The sequence below is a fragment of the Magallana gigas genome, chromosome 5 (genome assembly GCF_963853765.1).
Source record: "Magallana gigas chromosome 5, xbMagGiga1.1, whole genome shotgun sequence".
NCBI lineage: Eukaryota > Metazoa > Mollusca > Bivalvia > Ostreida > Ostreidae > Magallana > Magallana gigas.
This window is the reverse complement of record NC_088857.1, coordinates 48,571,790-48,588,101: the sequence shown is the minus strand read 5'-3', so window position 1 is coordinate 48,588,101 and position 16,312 is coordinate 48,571,790. Positions and strand designations below refer to the sequence as shown.

At 30.8% G+C, this 16,312-nt stretch overlaps 2 protein-coding genes across 4 annotated transcripts in view; both read right to left on the bottom strand.

The window, feature by feature from the left end:
- The window catches only part of LOC105319838 (uncharacterized), a 50,174-nt gene extending 39,450 nt beyond the window's left edge, over nucleotides 1-10,724 (bottom strand). The window contains exons 1-8 of one of the 3 annotated variants that reach the window (XR_010714371.1): nucleotides 10,448-10,719; nucleotides 5,849-6,109; nucleotides 5,338-5,470; nucleotides 3,791-3,978; nucleotides 2,095-2,331; nucleotides 1,792-1,933; nucleotides 1,428-1,600; nucleotides 217-474 (exon numbers count right to left, since the gene is read on the bottom strand). Coding sequence is in view for 2 of the 3 variants with exons in the window: in XM_066085998.1 (XP_065942070.1) it covers nucleotides 217-474; nucleotides 1,428-1,600; nucleotides 1,792-1,933; nucleotides 2,095-2,331; nucleotides 3,791-3,978; nucleotides 5,338-5,470; nucleotides 5,849-6,109; nucleotides 10,448-10,502 (1,447 nt within the window). In the remaining variant the exon portion in view is untranslated. Of the gene's footprint in view, nucleotides 1-216; nucleotides 475-1,427; nucleotides 1,601-1,791; nucleotides 1,934-2,094; nucleotides 2,332-3,790; nucleotides 3,979-5,337; nucleotides 5,471-5,848; nucleotides 6,110-10,447 lie in introns of all 3 variants that reach the window. The other 2 variants (XM_066085998.1, XM_020063902.3) reach the window with 2 other exon arrangements.
- A 2,686-nt stretch (nucleotides 10,725-13,410) lies between these two features.
- The window catches only part of LOC105319839 (uncharacterized), a 92,057-nt gene continuing 89,155 nt past the window's right edge, over nucleotides 13,411-16,312 (bottom strand). The window contains exons 66-69 of the mRNA XM_034454962.2: nucleotides 14,890-15,041; nucleotides 14,572-14,710; nucleotides 13,812-13,914; nucleotides 13,411-13,718 (exon numbers count right to left, since the gene is read on the bottom strand). Coding sequence (XP_034310853.1) covers nucleotides 13,657-13,718; nucleotides 13,812-13,914; nucleotides 14,572-14,710; nucleotides 14,890-15,041 — 456 coding nt within the window. The 3' untranslated portion in view covers nucleotides 13,411-13,656. The remainder of the gene's footprint in view (nucleotides 13,719-13,811; nucleotides 13,915-14,571; nucleotides 14,711-14,889; nucleotides 15,042-16,312) is intronic.

Below are 16,312 nucleotides of genomic sequence, written 5' to 3'. Positions count from 1 at the left end.
CTATTAGATTTATGCCAATAATTACTCTTTTTTAATAATATTAAACATCCAATCACATTCTTAAAATTTGCATTTCGATTTCGGTCGGAATGACCGAATGTATAAGTATATAATACTTATGGTTACTTAACGTTCCCTTAAAACATAATTAACCTAATCAGTAACATGTATGAGAATTCGAGACAATACAGTTATATATAATGACATTGATCTTACTCAAACATCCCTCTTTCTGGTATTCGGACTCCGAGTAGCCAGGCTTGTACAGGCAGATTGCTGTCCCGTTATAACTTGTGTCACAGAACGATATCGTCTCGTTACAAGTATGCACACCGTTTTTACAGGAGCATAGTTCACCGAAAAACCCTGCTTTGCAAAAGCACTGCCCGGTATCTTCATCACAGGCCATACTGGTGTTCTTGTTACACATACAAGGGTTTTCACAGTTTGGTCCAAAAGTAAAGTTTGGACAATCTGTAATAATAGTAAGAAGAAATATTACTATGTGGATTCCCGAAAATAAAATCATTATAGTTTGAACAGTTTAACAGTTTGACAGAAGACGGCAAAGTGAGCCACGATATGTTTTATTCGTTTTTACATGTGACATATCTAAGCCAATTTAACTTCTATTTTATTAAGCTGTTCAATTCTTTATATTGAACAAGATATATATTATTAATTTGAGCCAATGACTTGTGAAGTTTCTGAAAAGTTTGAATATTTGAAAAACGCGATATTATCCACAGTATAATTTATTTTTACAGAATGTTGCATTACTTTCCTTGATTTTTTTACTTGATTTTAAATATTCTCATATGTTTAATTATCTTTGGTTAGTAATTATAGTCTGAACATTTTAAAATCTTAACTATATTTCTAAATCACCAATTTTCTGGCTTGTGTATTAGTTATATCATAAATTATAGCATCAGAGCAAAGATTTGTAAATTTTGGTTCACCAATTTGATTCCTCATTGTGGTACCACCCAATCCCTGGCGATCATAAACAAACGTAAATCTATACCTAAGTTTTTCTCCATGTTTTCCCATGTCGGAATCATTGTGAGTCAAATTTGGTTGAAATTTGCAAAGTGGTTCTTGAGGTAAATGTAAAAAAAAAGTTTACAAACGGATTAACGGATTAATGAACAGACGGACAGCTAGACACATGGATGCTTCAAAAAAGGTGATCAGAAAACCCTATCTAAATGGTCTCTGGTGAGCTAAGAGATTATGAGTGTCATTTCCACAGACGCTTTGTTTGTTTTTGTTTTTTGTGGGTAATGTTGGCAAATTATTCTGATGATTTTTGAAAGGTTTAATCATTTACCATTATAACCGCGTCTGCATATTTAACTTTAGTCATTACCAAGTAAGTGCAATTGACAGCTTAATGGTTTCCATATTCTAAATAAATAGCATACTTGGGAAACATTGAATGTAAATGTCTTCACTGTGAGTACATGATCTTCCATAACTACTCAGTCTGCATTCAGATAAACTGGTTTCTGTTCCGTTACAATATGTGTTGTAGATGATAGCCATTGAAGTGTCCGGATTTTGAAAGTCCAATACAGTCCGGAATGTAACGTATCGCCTGAAAAAAAATACTGAATAAGTATAAGACGTTATCTCTATTTATTAGGACATTTTTTTCATTTGGAATTTGCTTTATTTTCATCAAAATGGACACAAAACCAGTATCATTATTGGGATTTGTTATATAATGTATATATTATTCAGCATAAATAGAAGGAGTCATAGAGTTTTTATTTGGACATGTCTTACGTAGGTAGATGGAGCTGTCTACATGCCACAAGGGACTCTTTATACTTGAAATTATTATCGCAAAATGTGGTCCATGTTCGATTTATGTAGAGTTGCAAAATTCCTTCGTTGTCGGTTTTATTTCCATAGAGTCTAATGGAATCTTAAATGATAAAAATTAATTTTATTTCGACTTCTATATAAATAACATCTTTTGAAATTGATGATGGAACGATGACATGTACAGTGTTAAATCTAAAAAAAAACAACAAATAAAGATAAACTAATATATAGTAAATGTTGAATATTGATAAATGAATGTACCTTCACATGCAAGTCCTAATCTATTATACTGAGCCCTGCAGTAACAGGTTGGTGTTGGTTTTCCACAAAAGGCGTACGTGGAATTGCAAGAATGAACTCCATCTTCACATTCACAAGTTTCACCTGAATAACCATGTAAACAGTAACATTGTCCTGTAGTTTTATTACAGTCTGATGACGTCTGCTGGTTACAGTCGCATTGCTCGCACGTTGGTCCAAAGCGAACTTTTGGACAATCTGTGTTGGGTATCAAAAATGAAAATCATTTAGTTCATATTTATATGAAAATATTTTAAAAGGGATTTAAAGATTGAAGTATTTTACTCGTATTAAAAAATAATATAATTATAAAATGTACATCAATCTAACATCGAAACTTATTTATGATAAAAACTTCACTAATTGCAGCTCATAGCCTTATCATAGGTTTGAAATAATTATAACAATTTGAGTTATCATACATAAATCGTCTTCCTGAATTTATAGCAACAAAACAAGTTAATCATTAGCCAGAGGTACATTTAACAAACCCCGCATACATGTACCATTCGGCTCACATGGACTTTTGAACTGTTCAGGGCTTAATGAATTTGAGTCAAGGTAAAAAAAAACCTTATGCCTTGTATTGTTATTTTAAATTCATTGATCCCATTCTTTTACAAATTTAGACAGGCATTTACTTATTGTTAAGGTAACATTTTAGATAACATCTTACGTTAAAATCTTTTACATTCTCAAGCTTCAATGAAACTCTTTTTGTTTAAAACATTAACTTGGTCAAAGTAACTTCTGTCTAACATTTAATTCTTTTACTGTGCTGACAAAATCTATGTCAAAAGAAGCATTCACGGTAAAACTATATATCCGTATTTCTTCATATCCCAACAACAAATTGATTATAATATCTATAGCGAATTCACAATACACATGTTTTCTTTCATCAGACTATAATTTTTTTCCTATTGAGGCTTAAAAAAATACATTACTTTAAATATATATTGATCGGATTGTAAATTAAAACATTTATATGAAAAAAATTCATTCAAACTATTATGTTTAATGTAAGCGCAAATCTTTTACACTTTAAAGAAATTCGTTATAAAAATGTTGAATTTCGTTATTCTTTACTTCTACGGGACTCAAAATCAGTTCGCTATTTCAGTTAATTAGTTATATCCAATTTCGTAATAACTGTAAAATCATGAAAAGATTTTTTTTAGAATTTTAAGTTTGCCGGGACTCCAAATAAAAACTTCGTTACATCTGAGAATTTGCTATATCCGTGTCTGTACTAAACGAGTTTTACTTTTCGTCTGAAAAATGACCTGGGCAAGGATTATTTATTTTTTCAAAGAACATTGGCCCTGCATGTCTAATCATCCTGAAATTAAACTCTTGACACACTCAAAGGTTCCTAGTAATACCTCAATGGTGTAAAAAATCCAAATTATTCTCAATTAGAAAGTGTGTGGACTTTGAACATGCCTGATAAGTGAGTCAATTGGTCAGCCTCATGATACAGTCACGAGTCATATTCACATTATGTTTAGATAACAAACTTTCAGTGATTTCTCATTACAAAACAGTATCACTTTGGATCATCGACTAAAAAAAATTACTTGTTTATTCACACCATAACTTAATTAAAGATGTTATACATGTTTTTTGGTAAGAAAATTTAACCATCAACATTTACCAGATCTGCAGTCAATAATTGGAAACGATGTATATACTGAAGTATGGGAAATGATGCTAAATCGGCACTTTGAAAGTTCTGTTTCATCTCCTGAGCAAACAACTTCTGTAATGCGTGACTTTGAGTAGTAGACCGAGTAGTGGAGTCCAAAAAATGATGGAGTCCGTCCTTTATAAGTGACATAAAATCTACAAAAATGAGCAAAATGGTTATTTCTCTAACTTTACTGTGCACATTTTATTTTACTGATGTATGTCATCAATTAAGGCCATATCACTAAAATAATTTATGAACAAACATACTACACATAACTTGCATACTAATTTGATAACAAAAAGTTATACTGGTTTATCAAAACAAACACACATACACACGAACACACACACACATACACTTCTTTTTGTTTGGCGGCATAGAATGCATGCATTTTTCCACTTTAAATGACTAAAAGATAGCATTGTCTCCGTATTTTTGCCGAAGACAACGAAGATGGCAAAAATCGACCACAATGAAATAAATAACAAGTCTTTGGTACAAAAAATTGTTTAATATACACATATACTTTGTAAAATAAATTAAATTTATTCAATAAAAAGGACTATTGGGTATACATGTATATATGGTCAAATATCTGCCCCCGATTTCAACCAACTTTTAAATAGTATCGTGTAAAAATCAAATCTTCATTAATCATTGTACAGAGGATGCCTATGACTTGAAGCTTGATTTTAGTCATCATTGCTTATTTGCTGTTTATCTTTGAGGTCACCTAAATAACCTTATTCCCGCAAATTTGCAAACAAATAAAATTATTCTCATTTTTGCTTTATATTTTGCTTTGGAAGTATGGAGCACAGGTCTGCTAAAATCCGATTTTAACATATGTTTTTCTTCAGATAGTTATACACATTATACTAAAAAATGGTACTTGAGCAAGCCTGCGCTCGATGTTTCCCAGTCGAAAAACCATCGGAAAACACCCGTATTTTGCTACAAAACAACAATTTTTCAAAATAAGGCAATGTCTAATTTCTACATTATGACGTCATTAGGGTGATAACCTTTAACACCCTCATTTTCAATATGATTTTAACTATCTTTCACCTTATTTTTAAAGCTCTTTATAGAACTTTGATTTTGGGGGCAAAAAATGCATTATACCGCACATAGTCCTTTCCCACGACATTTAATTATTTCGAGGTGACCTCTTACAATGACTGGTTTAACTTCTTGATGTATTTTTTTTTTACTTCTTCCTTATAAATGATATTCGTCTTCATTGGCCTTCAGAGTGCGGTCGGTTTTATCATTTTGAAAAGTTTTCATATTAATTTGTGTTTTTACAGAACTGTTTTAAATAAGTTGTTCATCTTTTTGTTCCCTTTTTTAAGCATTTTTTTATTTTAAATATTTTTTTAAATCCCAAATAATGAGATTATTTCATCTTACATTTGTTGTACGTCAATAAAGAAAACAAACAACACTTTTAATAGTTACAATATTTTTGAAGTTATGAAAAATAGAAATAAATAAAGGAGAAAACATACGTTGGTAATCCAAGTTGTCTACAAATAACTTTACTGTTTCTTTCCACCCATTTATAGCCATAGGAGACAAACATCCATTTGTTATTGTAATACATCTCCAATACACCAGTGTCTTTTATAAATCGCAAGTTTTCTGCAATGAAACATTTTGTAGCTGTAGAATATAAAATGAGTTCATCTTGATTTTTTATTTTGTAGTTCAATGGAAACATTTGATATCCATCATTGATTCAAAATAAAAGTCAATTCATAAGTTTGAATTACTTGCAAATATACGCTTTATAAAAAAATAAATCTGTTTGATTGCTGTGCCATGCCAATGCGACTTAGAGTTATCTAATCGGGCAGCTTATAAGTAAATCTTCATACTCGGTACTTTTTAACCAGTCCAAAACAGAGGACAATTAAATTTAACGGTGAAATATGCATTAGTATTTAAAATGCAAAGTAACTTTTTTCATAACTGCACCAGATTTTTATCCATTGTCAAACGTCATCTCCATCAACTTACCAAAACACCCCAATTGTTTTCCATAAAACCCTGGTCGACAAACACAGACGGGAGTGGCCTCGTGAAAGGAGCAGTCAGATACCGTGTGGTTACAGCTGTGTTGTGTCGTCACACAGTCACATGATGGTCCATCAAACCCAGCCTTACAGATACACGCCCCAGTGGTCTGGTTACAGGACAATGTATTGTTGGGGTTACAGCGACAGGGCATGCAGCTTGAGATGTTTTTGTTGTACACCATCATGTCGGAACAGTTGAAACCTTCCAGAAAAACATTGAGTGTGAGTGAAGTAATATCAATCCTTAATAAAAACTGTTATGAGTATATTGGTATCAGATTTGGCTCACGAGCATACGTGCCAAATAATGCACATTACTTGAAAGGTTCCTCAGATTTGAAATTATCTTAAATCTTTTTTAGAATCTCTTTTTTTGTAGTTACATGATTATCCTCACTTGTATTACAGCCACACATTGTAATAGATAATAGATAAATTAAAATCCTAACGAGGCTTTAATTGATAAAGTCTCAATCATAATGCAAGAAAATTATCAAAAATGTGTTGCAAATACTTTTACAATTAATACAAAGTGTGAAATATATATTATAATTTGTTTTTCAGGAAGATGGGAGAAATGAAATTGTAAGAAATTGTGGGAGGGGGTACAATTCTTAAGCTTTTGTCATTCATTAAAAAAAAGTCGACAAACATTATTAAAAAAAAATGAATAGGCATTTCAAGTAAATACAAAAATACACACCTGCATGTTACTATTGTTCAAAAATTGTCTGCCATAGTCTTTCCTAAGCAGGTTTTAATAAAATATTGTCTTAAATGATTAGCTTTTCCACTCTGCAATTCATGTATGGATAATTAAATTTGGTTGCAAAAATATCTTGTTTAACAAACAGCATTATCAAATTGGGCATTTCATACAAATAGACTTTGAAAAATTATCAAATGTAACTGATTTTTTGTCAAAAGTTATGGAGATATTAAGTTCTATACAAAAAATGATTTAAAATCAAAATGCTTTAAAAAGATAACATTAATGAAAAATGACCAAATAATATAGTGCCTGTTTTAGAAAGAAAAACATAATTAAAAGTGCATCATTTTTTTCTGACACAGGTTGAATAATTAATTGGTATTATTTTGTGTATAATTTGGAATTGGAGTCAAAACTTTATTTCTTGTGTGACTTTGAAGTTCATAGATTTTGTTCTATTCAATATCAAGTTTCTAAAAATTTATTCGATTCCTTTTTGGGTTTTTTTAATTTAAACTTTTTGTAAATCATTCTTTGGTCAATTTCAGTTATCTCTTTCTCCTCTTTTCGTCATCTTTCATTTTGTTTCTTTTTAGCTCACCTGAACTAAAAGCTCACGTGAAGCTTTTCGATCAATTTTGTCCAGCGACTGTCTGTACGTTTGTTTGTCTGCCTATCAATTTTTCAAAACTTTGACCAATTCTCCAGCACCAATGGACCATATTAAACAAAGGCATTTCTATGTGATGGTTATTTAAATTTGTTAAAGTGCCACACCCTTATTAAAGGGAATATAGTTGGGTTTTTTTTACATTTTCAAAAAATCTCCTCAAAAACCTTTGGTCAGAAAAGTTTAAGCATGTGTAGAAGCATCCTCTAGTTTCATTGATTCAAGACTGTTTAACCATGATTCCCATGTGTTGGATGGGGTCACAGTGGGGGTCACATCGCTCATATAAGTAACATTGGTTATATCTCTAATTAGCTTGTGGCAGCTTTTTGTATCAAGGGCAGGCTATCCAGACTAATTCAAACAACTATCTATTTATCTCAGCTGATTAAAAGCTGAGACAAAACTGAGAAAAAACAATTTCTTAACAGAATTATGCAAATTTACTTGTATATGCTTGTTCATAGAATTTGTTTTATTTGTGTACCTAATATACCGAAACACTCACCATGAGAAAATGCATTACTCAACATAGAAATGTAAACAATCCCCCAATTAAACATATAATGAGAAATAATAAACTAGTTATACTGTCATTAATCACCGGTCCGTTACACTCCTAATCAATGACGGAGAAAATATGTGTAAATGTCAACTCTTTAAGCTATAAATATATTTATTTAGAATAGATAAAAACTGTAATTGTACTGTAAAAACCTAACCCCTACCTCCGGAATTAGGTGCACCTCTTGACCCTATTGATAAAGTATATTGATTTGAGATATCCTCGTTCTTGCATGAACTTTTAATATTTTACATATAAAACGCTACTCGTTTTTGTTTTACAAACATTTCTTCAATGTATTATTTAGCACTTTAATCCCAGGCCCCTGCATTGTTCTGATTCAAAGGGATAGAACAATATTGAACTTTTGAATAGAAGCTGTCTGTAAATCTATTTTAACATATTAAAGCATTTCGGTTCTTCAGATGAATAATTTAAAGTAACCTACATACGATTTAAGCTCAATTGCTTTTAATGACATTTTTCCATTTTTAAAATCTAGATTGGATAATATGGGTAGTTTTAATTTTTCATCAAAATAATAAGTCGCGGGGAAAATTCAGAATTCGCAATTCTTTGTTTTGTCCAAAAAAAACCTCGAATCTTTTTATTTCTAAACTTTATATATGTTGTACATTTGTATTTGTTGAAGTTTTAATCAAATGTTGCTTTCTATTGTTATTTATGAGCACATTTAATTAGTTTATAATAATTTATCTTAAAATGGTAATTTCTTTATACTATTGTCACAGGGATACAATTTAATATAATTAAGTATTTAGTAACTCTTTTATTTACTCATTCATTCATCCATGCATTTCGTTATTAACTCATTTATGCGTTACTCGTGTTTGAGTGGTATTCGTGTTCTGTCACGTGATTGTGTTATTTTGGGTTGTGATTCATCCTATACGGTAGTAGCTACAATATGTCTAGATTTGGAAATGTTTAAATAGGTGTGTATGGTCAGTGCGCAAGTGTGAGCGATATAGCACTTAATTTATAATGTTTTGCGCCATGCTTTTAGAACATAACTCGTTTGCCATCAGACAGAGACAGTTTCACGACTTGCTTGTTACAATAGTTGAAACTGTCATTAGTTTTATACTATTATGTTTATGTTCTACTAAGGGCAAATTTAGTGAAAAATACTTTCTTTATTTGTGTTTATATTAAAGGTAAAATGTCTAAATATTAGAAAAATGTAGCGTCAATTGTATGAATGTTTTCAATTCAGGTTACCCTCTCTTCATTTTCACTGTCATTTATCTTAATACAGTGACGTTAGAAAACGGAATCATGCACCCTTTCATTTATTTTGTACGAGTTGTAACGACCCCATGATATTATTTGTAAACAATTCGAGCTTGTTTACAAAAAAATGAAATCTTTCCTCTGTGTCTTGCTTGTAACTTTCTTCTTTCATTCAAATTTCGGTCAATTATCCAAAATGCTAAAGTAACCATTTTAGGCAAAAAATATAAAATATAAAAAATTGACCTCAAATTGTGTTGAGGTCCCTTTATGTTTTGTCTTCTATATATTTCTGCTATGAACAATGAAGTCCTGAAAGGGCTCTTTTAAACCCTTTCGGTCGCAATTTGAACAAATTTTAATTTACCATAAAATAATTCTAATATTGAATTAACTTAAAGGACAATACAGGCTTCTGTGGAATCATCTGTGTTCGTGGGGAACCTATGTTAGTGGCTTACATAGGTTATCCTTGTACGTGAATTTTATATCCCCTTGAACATATATACAAGCATACGTATATACAGGCAACGGACAAATTATTCTTGGTGAATTGAATGAGTGATGTATTATTTTTCCCTTTTCAGTTATTGCCAAGACTTTTGAGTATTTTATAATCTTTTGAATTTCGCATTTTCGTATGACACCCCACATGTGCATGTAAATGTGCTGTGTGTTTCTGTCAATTTCTACAGAGCTTTATATCACATTCAATTGTCATAAGAAATATAGGGTATCATAAGTATGGTAATATTTTCTATTACATGTAATAACACAAAGAAGAAGTAGTAGTATACTAGTTTATATTATTTCAGCGATGTTAATTTTCATCGATTAATTGTCTATCAAGCCTTTGTTACACATATTGCTAGATACAAATGATATCGGTTGCCAAAGAAACAATTTTTTCAAGAGCGGGCAATTGTGATCTTAAAATCCAATTAGTTGGATTAGTTATGCTGTTTAATTCAATACCTTTGTTTGAATATTGATTTTACGCAATTGTTTGTTTATTTCATTTTGTGCTTTGTCTAGCAAAACCGTTGTTGTTTTGTCTATCCTTCTTCATTAGGCAATAAACACTGTTTGTTTTACATTTATTGTTACTTCTTTTGCAAAAATGGTGTTTGTTGCATTTTGATCGTATTTTCCTTTTCATTATTAAAAAACATGTTTTTGGTCATTAATCTGACCTTATTCATTACGTTTTTGCTGCCATTAACCCAAGTACTAAAACAAGTTTTTGATTAATTTTCTCGCTATTTTGTGCCCTTTCTGCCACCCATACCATTGACCTACTTTCTATTTTGCATCACAACAATAATAGTAGATATCTTACCATTGACAAGACCTAGGTTTGCTAGAACGAAACACAGCCATTTCCAGTTCAACATATTTGATGTGGCAGCTATCCATGAAAACAGCAATACAAATGTTTGTAACACTAACGTTCCACAAAAATGCAGGGCTTGTTCTTCTAGCTAAGATTTCATGTGAATCGGGATCTCCGGTAAAATTTCTTCGTATCTTTTTTAAATACCTGCAGTTATGAAAGTAGCGAGACCGCGTGCATTCTTTTGTGTATAAACAACAGAAAGATTGCTGCAGCGAAGTGTGTATACATGTTGTTTTCAGTGACGTGTTTTAAAATGCCAATCATGCAAAACTCGACCTTTGCATTTCGAAATGTTGTTATGAATAAATTACTCAAAGGTTAGCACTTGTCTTTCAAAAGAATTTGTTGTAACAGTATCATGTTCTATTATGATATTTTAGTACCATTAGACAATAAGCTATTGCTAAAGTGTCTCTTCGTTATTTCTTTTTATCTTTTGTATTTATAAAACATGTATTGAATATACATTTTGGTATTGTCTATTTTTATTGTACATTTTAAAGATATAGTGCATATATAGGGCGAATGTATATCAATTTTATAAACAAATATCATAGTTAATTCGATACGCAAGGACATTCTCTTCGTATGAACAGTTTCTAAGGCGAGGCAAGCTACTGACAAACAATTTGATAAAAATGACTATCAACAGTCTCGTTTAAAGTCATCTTTTCGCAAGAGTATGGTCGATACAACGACCTTGTCAGCATGCTGACTGACGTTTTTCATACTGACTGTTATACCATAATTAATCAACTAATTGTTTACGGACTTTTTCGGTTTTTTCCCGATTACGAGAAAGAGCACACAGCGGGTGTGACCGGTCAGCAGAGGATGCTCACTCCTCGTAGGCACCTGATCCTACCTTTTAGAGGTTTTTAGAGGGCTTTGAATTTGTATTTCGTTTTATATATTTTTGAGATGGTTGACGGTTTGTTATTGTCATTTTGTCATAGTAGCAATAAAATTATCCTGATCAAATGGACCTTGCAACCAACATCCGTGGAAATTACTTTGCAGATAATTGGCAAATTTTGGTAACAGTAAAAAATAATTTTTTTTTTGTTTAAAATAAGCATTCGATGGTATGCAAAATTCCTAGTCGGTTAAACGCAAATTGTTTAGACTGATTAGCTGATTACACGTATAAAAATGCACAAAGTGATGTCATATTACTCTATATTATTCACAGTCATAAATACCCATTTAATTTTTCTGTTTTTAAGTAAATGAGAAAATTTGTAAAATTTCATGTTTTTCATTGCAAAAAAAAAAATCAAGCAGAATCTAAATAAACGAGAATACATGCGCATATCATAATTACGTAGCTAGTTCAACTTTCAAAATAAAGAAAACATTTTAATGTTTATATATTACATCTTTCTATAAACAATTACTTTTAATATTTATTTATGCCACATATTAGTATATTTTCATTAGATACATGTACAACAATCGTAAATATCATTTGTCTATGAACATTCATCTTGAAAATTTACGCAATTTAATGATTTTAAATCCAACAATTTCTTCAGCGATATGATGCAAAATATAAAGGGAATAATACATACCCTTTTCACAGCCAGTATCAGCCCGAGACTTCGAAGGACTGAGGAATGATATTGGTCGAGAGCTGGTACAGGCTGTGATATGGTGTACACCCAAAACCCTGGAAAAGAACAGGCACACCAAGAACCCTTCCCCTGGCAGTATAAGTGGCTCGATACGTTACAATGGCTATATTATTTTACATAATAATACAGGGTGTTTCTTAATATCTGATACCATTTACTCTTTGAATAACTTTTGATTAAATTTATATAACAAAAACATCAAATGCATTTTTATAAATGTGTATGATGTAAATTTTCACTCAACAAATTTCACAAACATTCACAGGTTTTTGACAAATTGGGCGTTGTTTATAAAATCAAGAAATTTTAAAAGAGTTCTCCAAATGATGTCCTTTTTTTTTATCAATGACGACGTTAAGTCAGTGAGTAAAGTTCTTCACAACAGCCACTGTACGGATCACATTCCTTCAAATCTTCTCACAATTTAAATAATCTGTTGCTTGTTGATGTGCTTTTCCCCAGGATATTCTGTTTGTTTAAACTTGTACAACTATATCTTGAGTCTGTGTTTGATAATACAGTTCAAAACCGAGGAGGCCTGCTCTCCGATTTATCTTGATTAAAATTCAATTCAACCAAAGATATCTGATGCAATTTTGTTACATCATAATTTAAATGAAAGCACTTTTTTCTCCTTAACTTCTTTTGTTGAAAAAATAAAAAGATTTCATTTTTTATTTGAGTCATAATTTACATGTTTTAAATAAATATTATTTTATTTATACGAAATAATACCTCCCTCGATACAACTCATCTTCAAAATTGCTTTACCTCTCAAATGCACTTAACAAGTAAGGTTAAGATTTATTACATATATAAGCTTCCTTTATAACATATAGCTAGGTTGTCAAATGTTATTTGATAACTGTCGTTTCATAGCACTAAGGCATGTATCCGTTTATGGTATTCCATTATCTATGTAAACACAACATAATAAGATTATATAATAAGTAATTCTTTTTTATTTCTCATACGAGTAAATTAATATTTTATACATTTTCTTACAAAAAGTTAATACTTCATGCATTATAAATCAAATATATTATTTAAAGTAAAAAAAAATGTACAGTAAATCCAAGAATTAAAACGCACAGTAGTATCGAAATATTGATAAAATGATGTATTCGAAAAATAATTCGTATATAGCAATAAACAATTCTGGATTTAACACAAAACATGCAATGAAGGAAATATTATTAATACTATTGAGCATATTAAAAACATAAATCGAGACTGCTTTTGCAACTATATTTACACGTTTTTTAAACAAAATGCACCAGAATTTAAAAGCAGATGGAACTTGTAATGACATTCTGGTGATATAATGTTCTTCTTTTAAAAAACTTCTCAATGCTATAAAGCTAGTAGGTAGAATAACAGCAAAGAAACTAAGTATATTAAACAACACAACATTAAACAGGAATTCACACTCAAAGTGTTTTATAGAATAAACTTCTTTTTGGATTTTGTCTTCTGCTTCTTTTTTTGTATTTGAAACTTCTCATGAATGGTTTTCTTTTAAAACTTGTTCGCGAAATGAGTTTTCGTTTCTGTCGGTGATATTTCTATCAGTCCAGTATCTGTAAACCAATCACAATATATTTTTGGGTATTAATGCTGATATTTGCATTTGTAAATACATTATAATATTTTATTTTAATTTTTTTAATTACCCTCATCCTCCGAAGTTATTTCCTCAGTCAATTTATGTGAGGGATTAGTTTTCCCTTGCTCCAGATAATATCCAACACACTCAAATAAAAATTTGTACTGGGTCTACAACAGGCACGCAAAGCAAGATTATAAAAACACAAAGACAATTCCTGAGAACAAAATCTCTTAACGTATTTTTAAGAAAGTGATTGCGTTATGCATCACTGGGTATGTTCTATACAAGATTTTCTTAGCATGTAATTTGTTGTTGTTGTAACTTGTCAAACTTTAAAAAATACGCTTTTGCGTGATAAATATCATGTCAAATTAGGTATAAGAATATGAGATTTTGTAATTTTTTGTTGTTTTCTTGGACTACAAAATTTGATGTTTAAAAAGGTTCTAATTGATTAAATTAGATCATTTGCCTCGAATTCATGAATTCTTTTCATGAATTCTTGGAAATAATATTTCACATCAATGAAATGGGATGCATATGTGAACCAATAAATTGAAACTACAAAAATAAATATGAGGGGTGGCTGTAGGTGCACAAAGCAAATATGCAATAAGTATGCAAACTCTATTCTTTTAATTCGATTACCAGGTGAAAAAAAATCGTTTATACTGATCAAAACGAATAAAGAGTACGGCGAGTCTTTCGTCTTTGGTTTAGAGAATAGGAATGTCATATCTAAAATAACTCTTTAAGTATCAATGGAACATAAGTTACAGTTATTATCAAAACCAAAACATATATCATTGACAAGCATGACTCACTTCGTTTTCTATTAATTTTTCTCGATTGGAAATAAGTGTGTGGACTAGGCTGAAAATATCCACGTGAGTGTCCCCATTCTTGATAAGTTGGATAAGGTAGTCCATTGCAACAAAGACGCCAGATTTCCCACTTCCATTTCTAAAATATAGATACGCTGGAGTGTACAAGTTGTATTTAAAACTAAACAAATCTAGCTTAAATGATTTTAACCAAAGGTCTTAAATCTATTAGAATTTGAAAAAGAAAGTTGTTGCCATGATCAGTTGACAATTAGCAACAGAACTAAATTTCATTAAATTTACATTAAACGTACGTACAGACAGTGAATAACAAAAGGTCTGCTGTCATTTCCACCCTCAGCATTGGAATGAACAAGAGTGATGAGATTAATTAAATCTTGGCATTCATTAGTTGTGAATTCGGATAGAAAAGAAGCTTGAAAATGGTTCACCGTATGACTCATGGATCCCTGAAAAGTATTTCTTTGTTTCCGATAAAAATGTACAGAAATCCAATATACATTTTTATTATCGTTGAATTGAACTCATATAATGTCTATTTGGTTCATATCAGAATAAATCAGAATAAATCGATAAAATTAATACTTTGACTAAATACGAAACTCACGAAAATTGAACAAACAATTGTTTATATATTTTTTTTAAATAATAATTAAACACGGTAGCTAGAAAGAGAAATGGTGTACATTTTAATAATTTGCATAGCGGCTATAATGTGAACAAAATGGCGATTTGCAGTACAAAAGAATACAGGGACAGGAATGAGAAATATCACTAATTTCAAACATCAGTATTTCGGAAATATTTTTCCCTCATTTGGTTTTGTTATTTACTCCATCTGCAATGAAAATGAGATTGTTTTGTTTACATTAGATATTAGTTGGCTGTTCGTTTTTAATCTTGTTTTGTTTACATTAGATATTAGTTGGCTGTTCGTTTTTAATCTGAAAAATCGAATCGGTGGCATTGTAGGAATAAAGTATTTTTGTGATGAAAGACCTCGTGAAGAGATTTTTGATTTATTTTTAAAATCATTGTCATTTACAAGTAAAGTTCTTCCACATCTGTTCAACAAGTTTTTATTGCAAACTTTGTGTCAGAAATAATGACTCAAACTTAATAAGTATTTTCGGTACCTTTTCAGTTTTAAGTTAGCTTTCAACCGTATTAATAAGCTTTAACACTTGGAACTAGAAAAATTGCATTGCCCTCTCACATTTCCATTATAAAATGCACGTTTTGACATAATCATAGCAGTCTCAAACATGAAAGGTATGTAATATTATTTGAAAGGTAGGCAATTGTAAGACATATTTACAGTGGTAACAACGTTATTGTTGACAAGCCAATCGTGTTAAATCGTTCGTGTAACGTGGGTGATCGTTCGTGTAACGTGCGGGATCGTGCGTGTATCAGGAAAATTGGTTTGCGTTTAATACCGTGCGTGTTCGTGCGTGATCGTGCGGTTTTTTCGTTTTGTAACTTTTTTACGGAATGCCAGGATTTATTCTTAAAGCAAAGACAAGTAGTTTTTGTAAAACAATGTGAATTTAAAACTTTTTATTATATAAGAACATTGACAGTTGTTAACATTCATTCTCTCTTTCGTCCTTAAATAATTTTTTTAATTTCTATAGCTCATTTAATCCTTTGTTCGGTCGAGTTAGTTTTGCTAAATTTTACAATCAGCCTATATCAAGCATCAATTGTGTCTTGACAA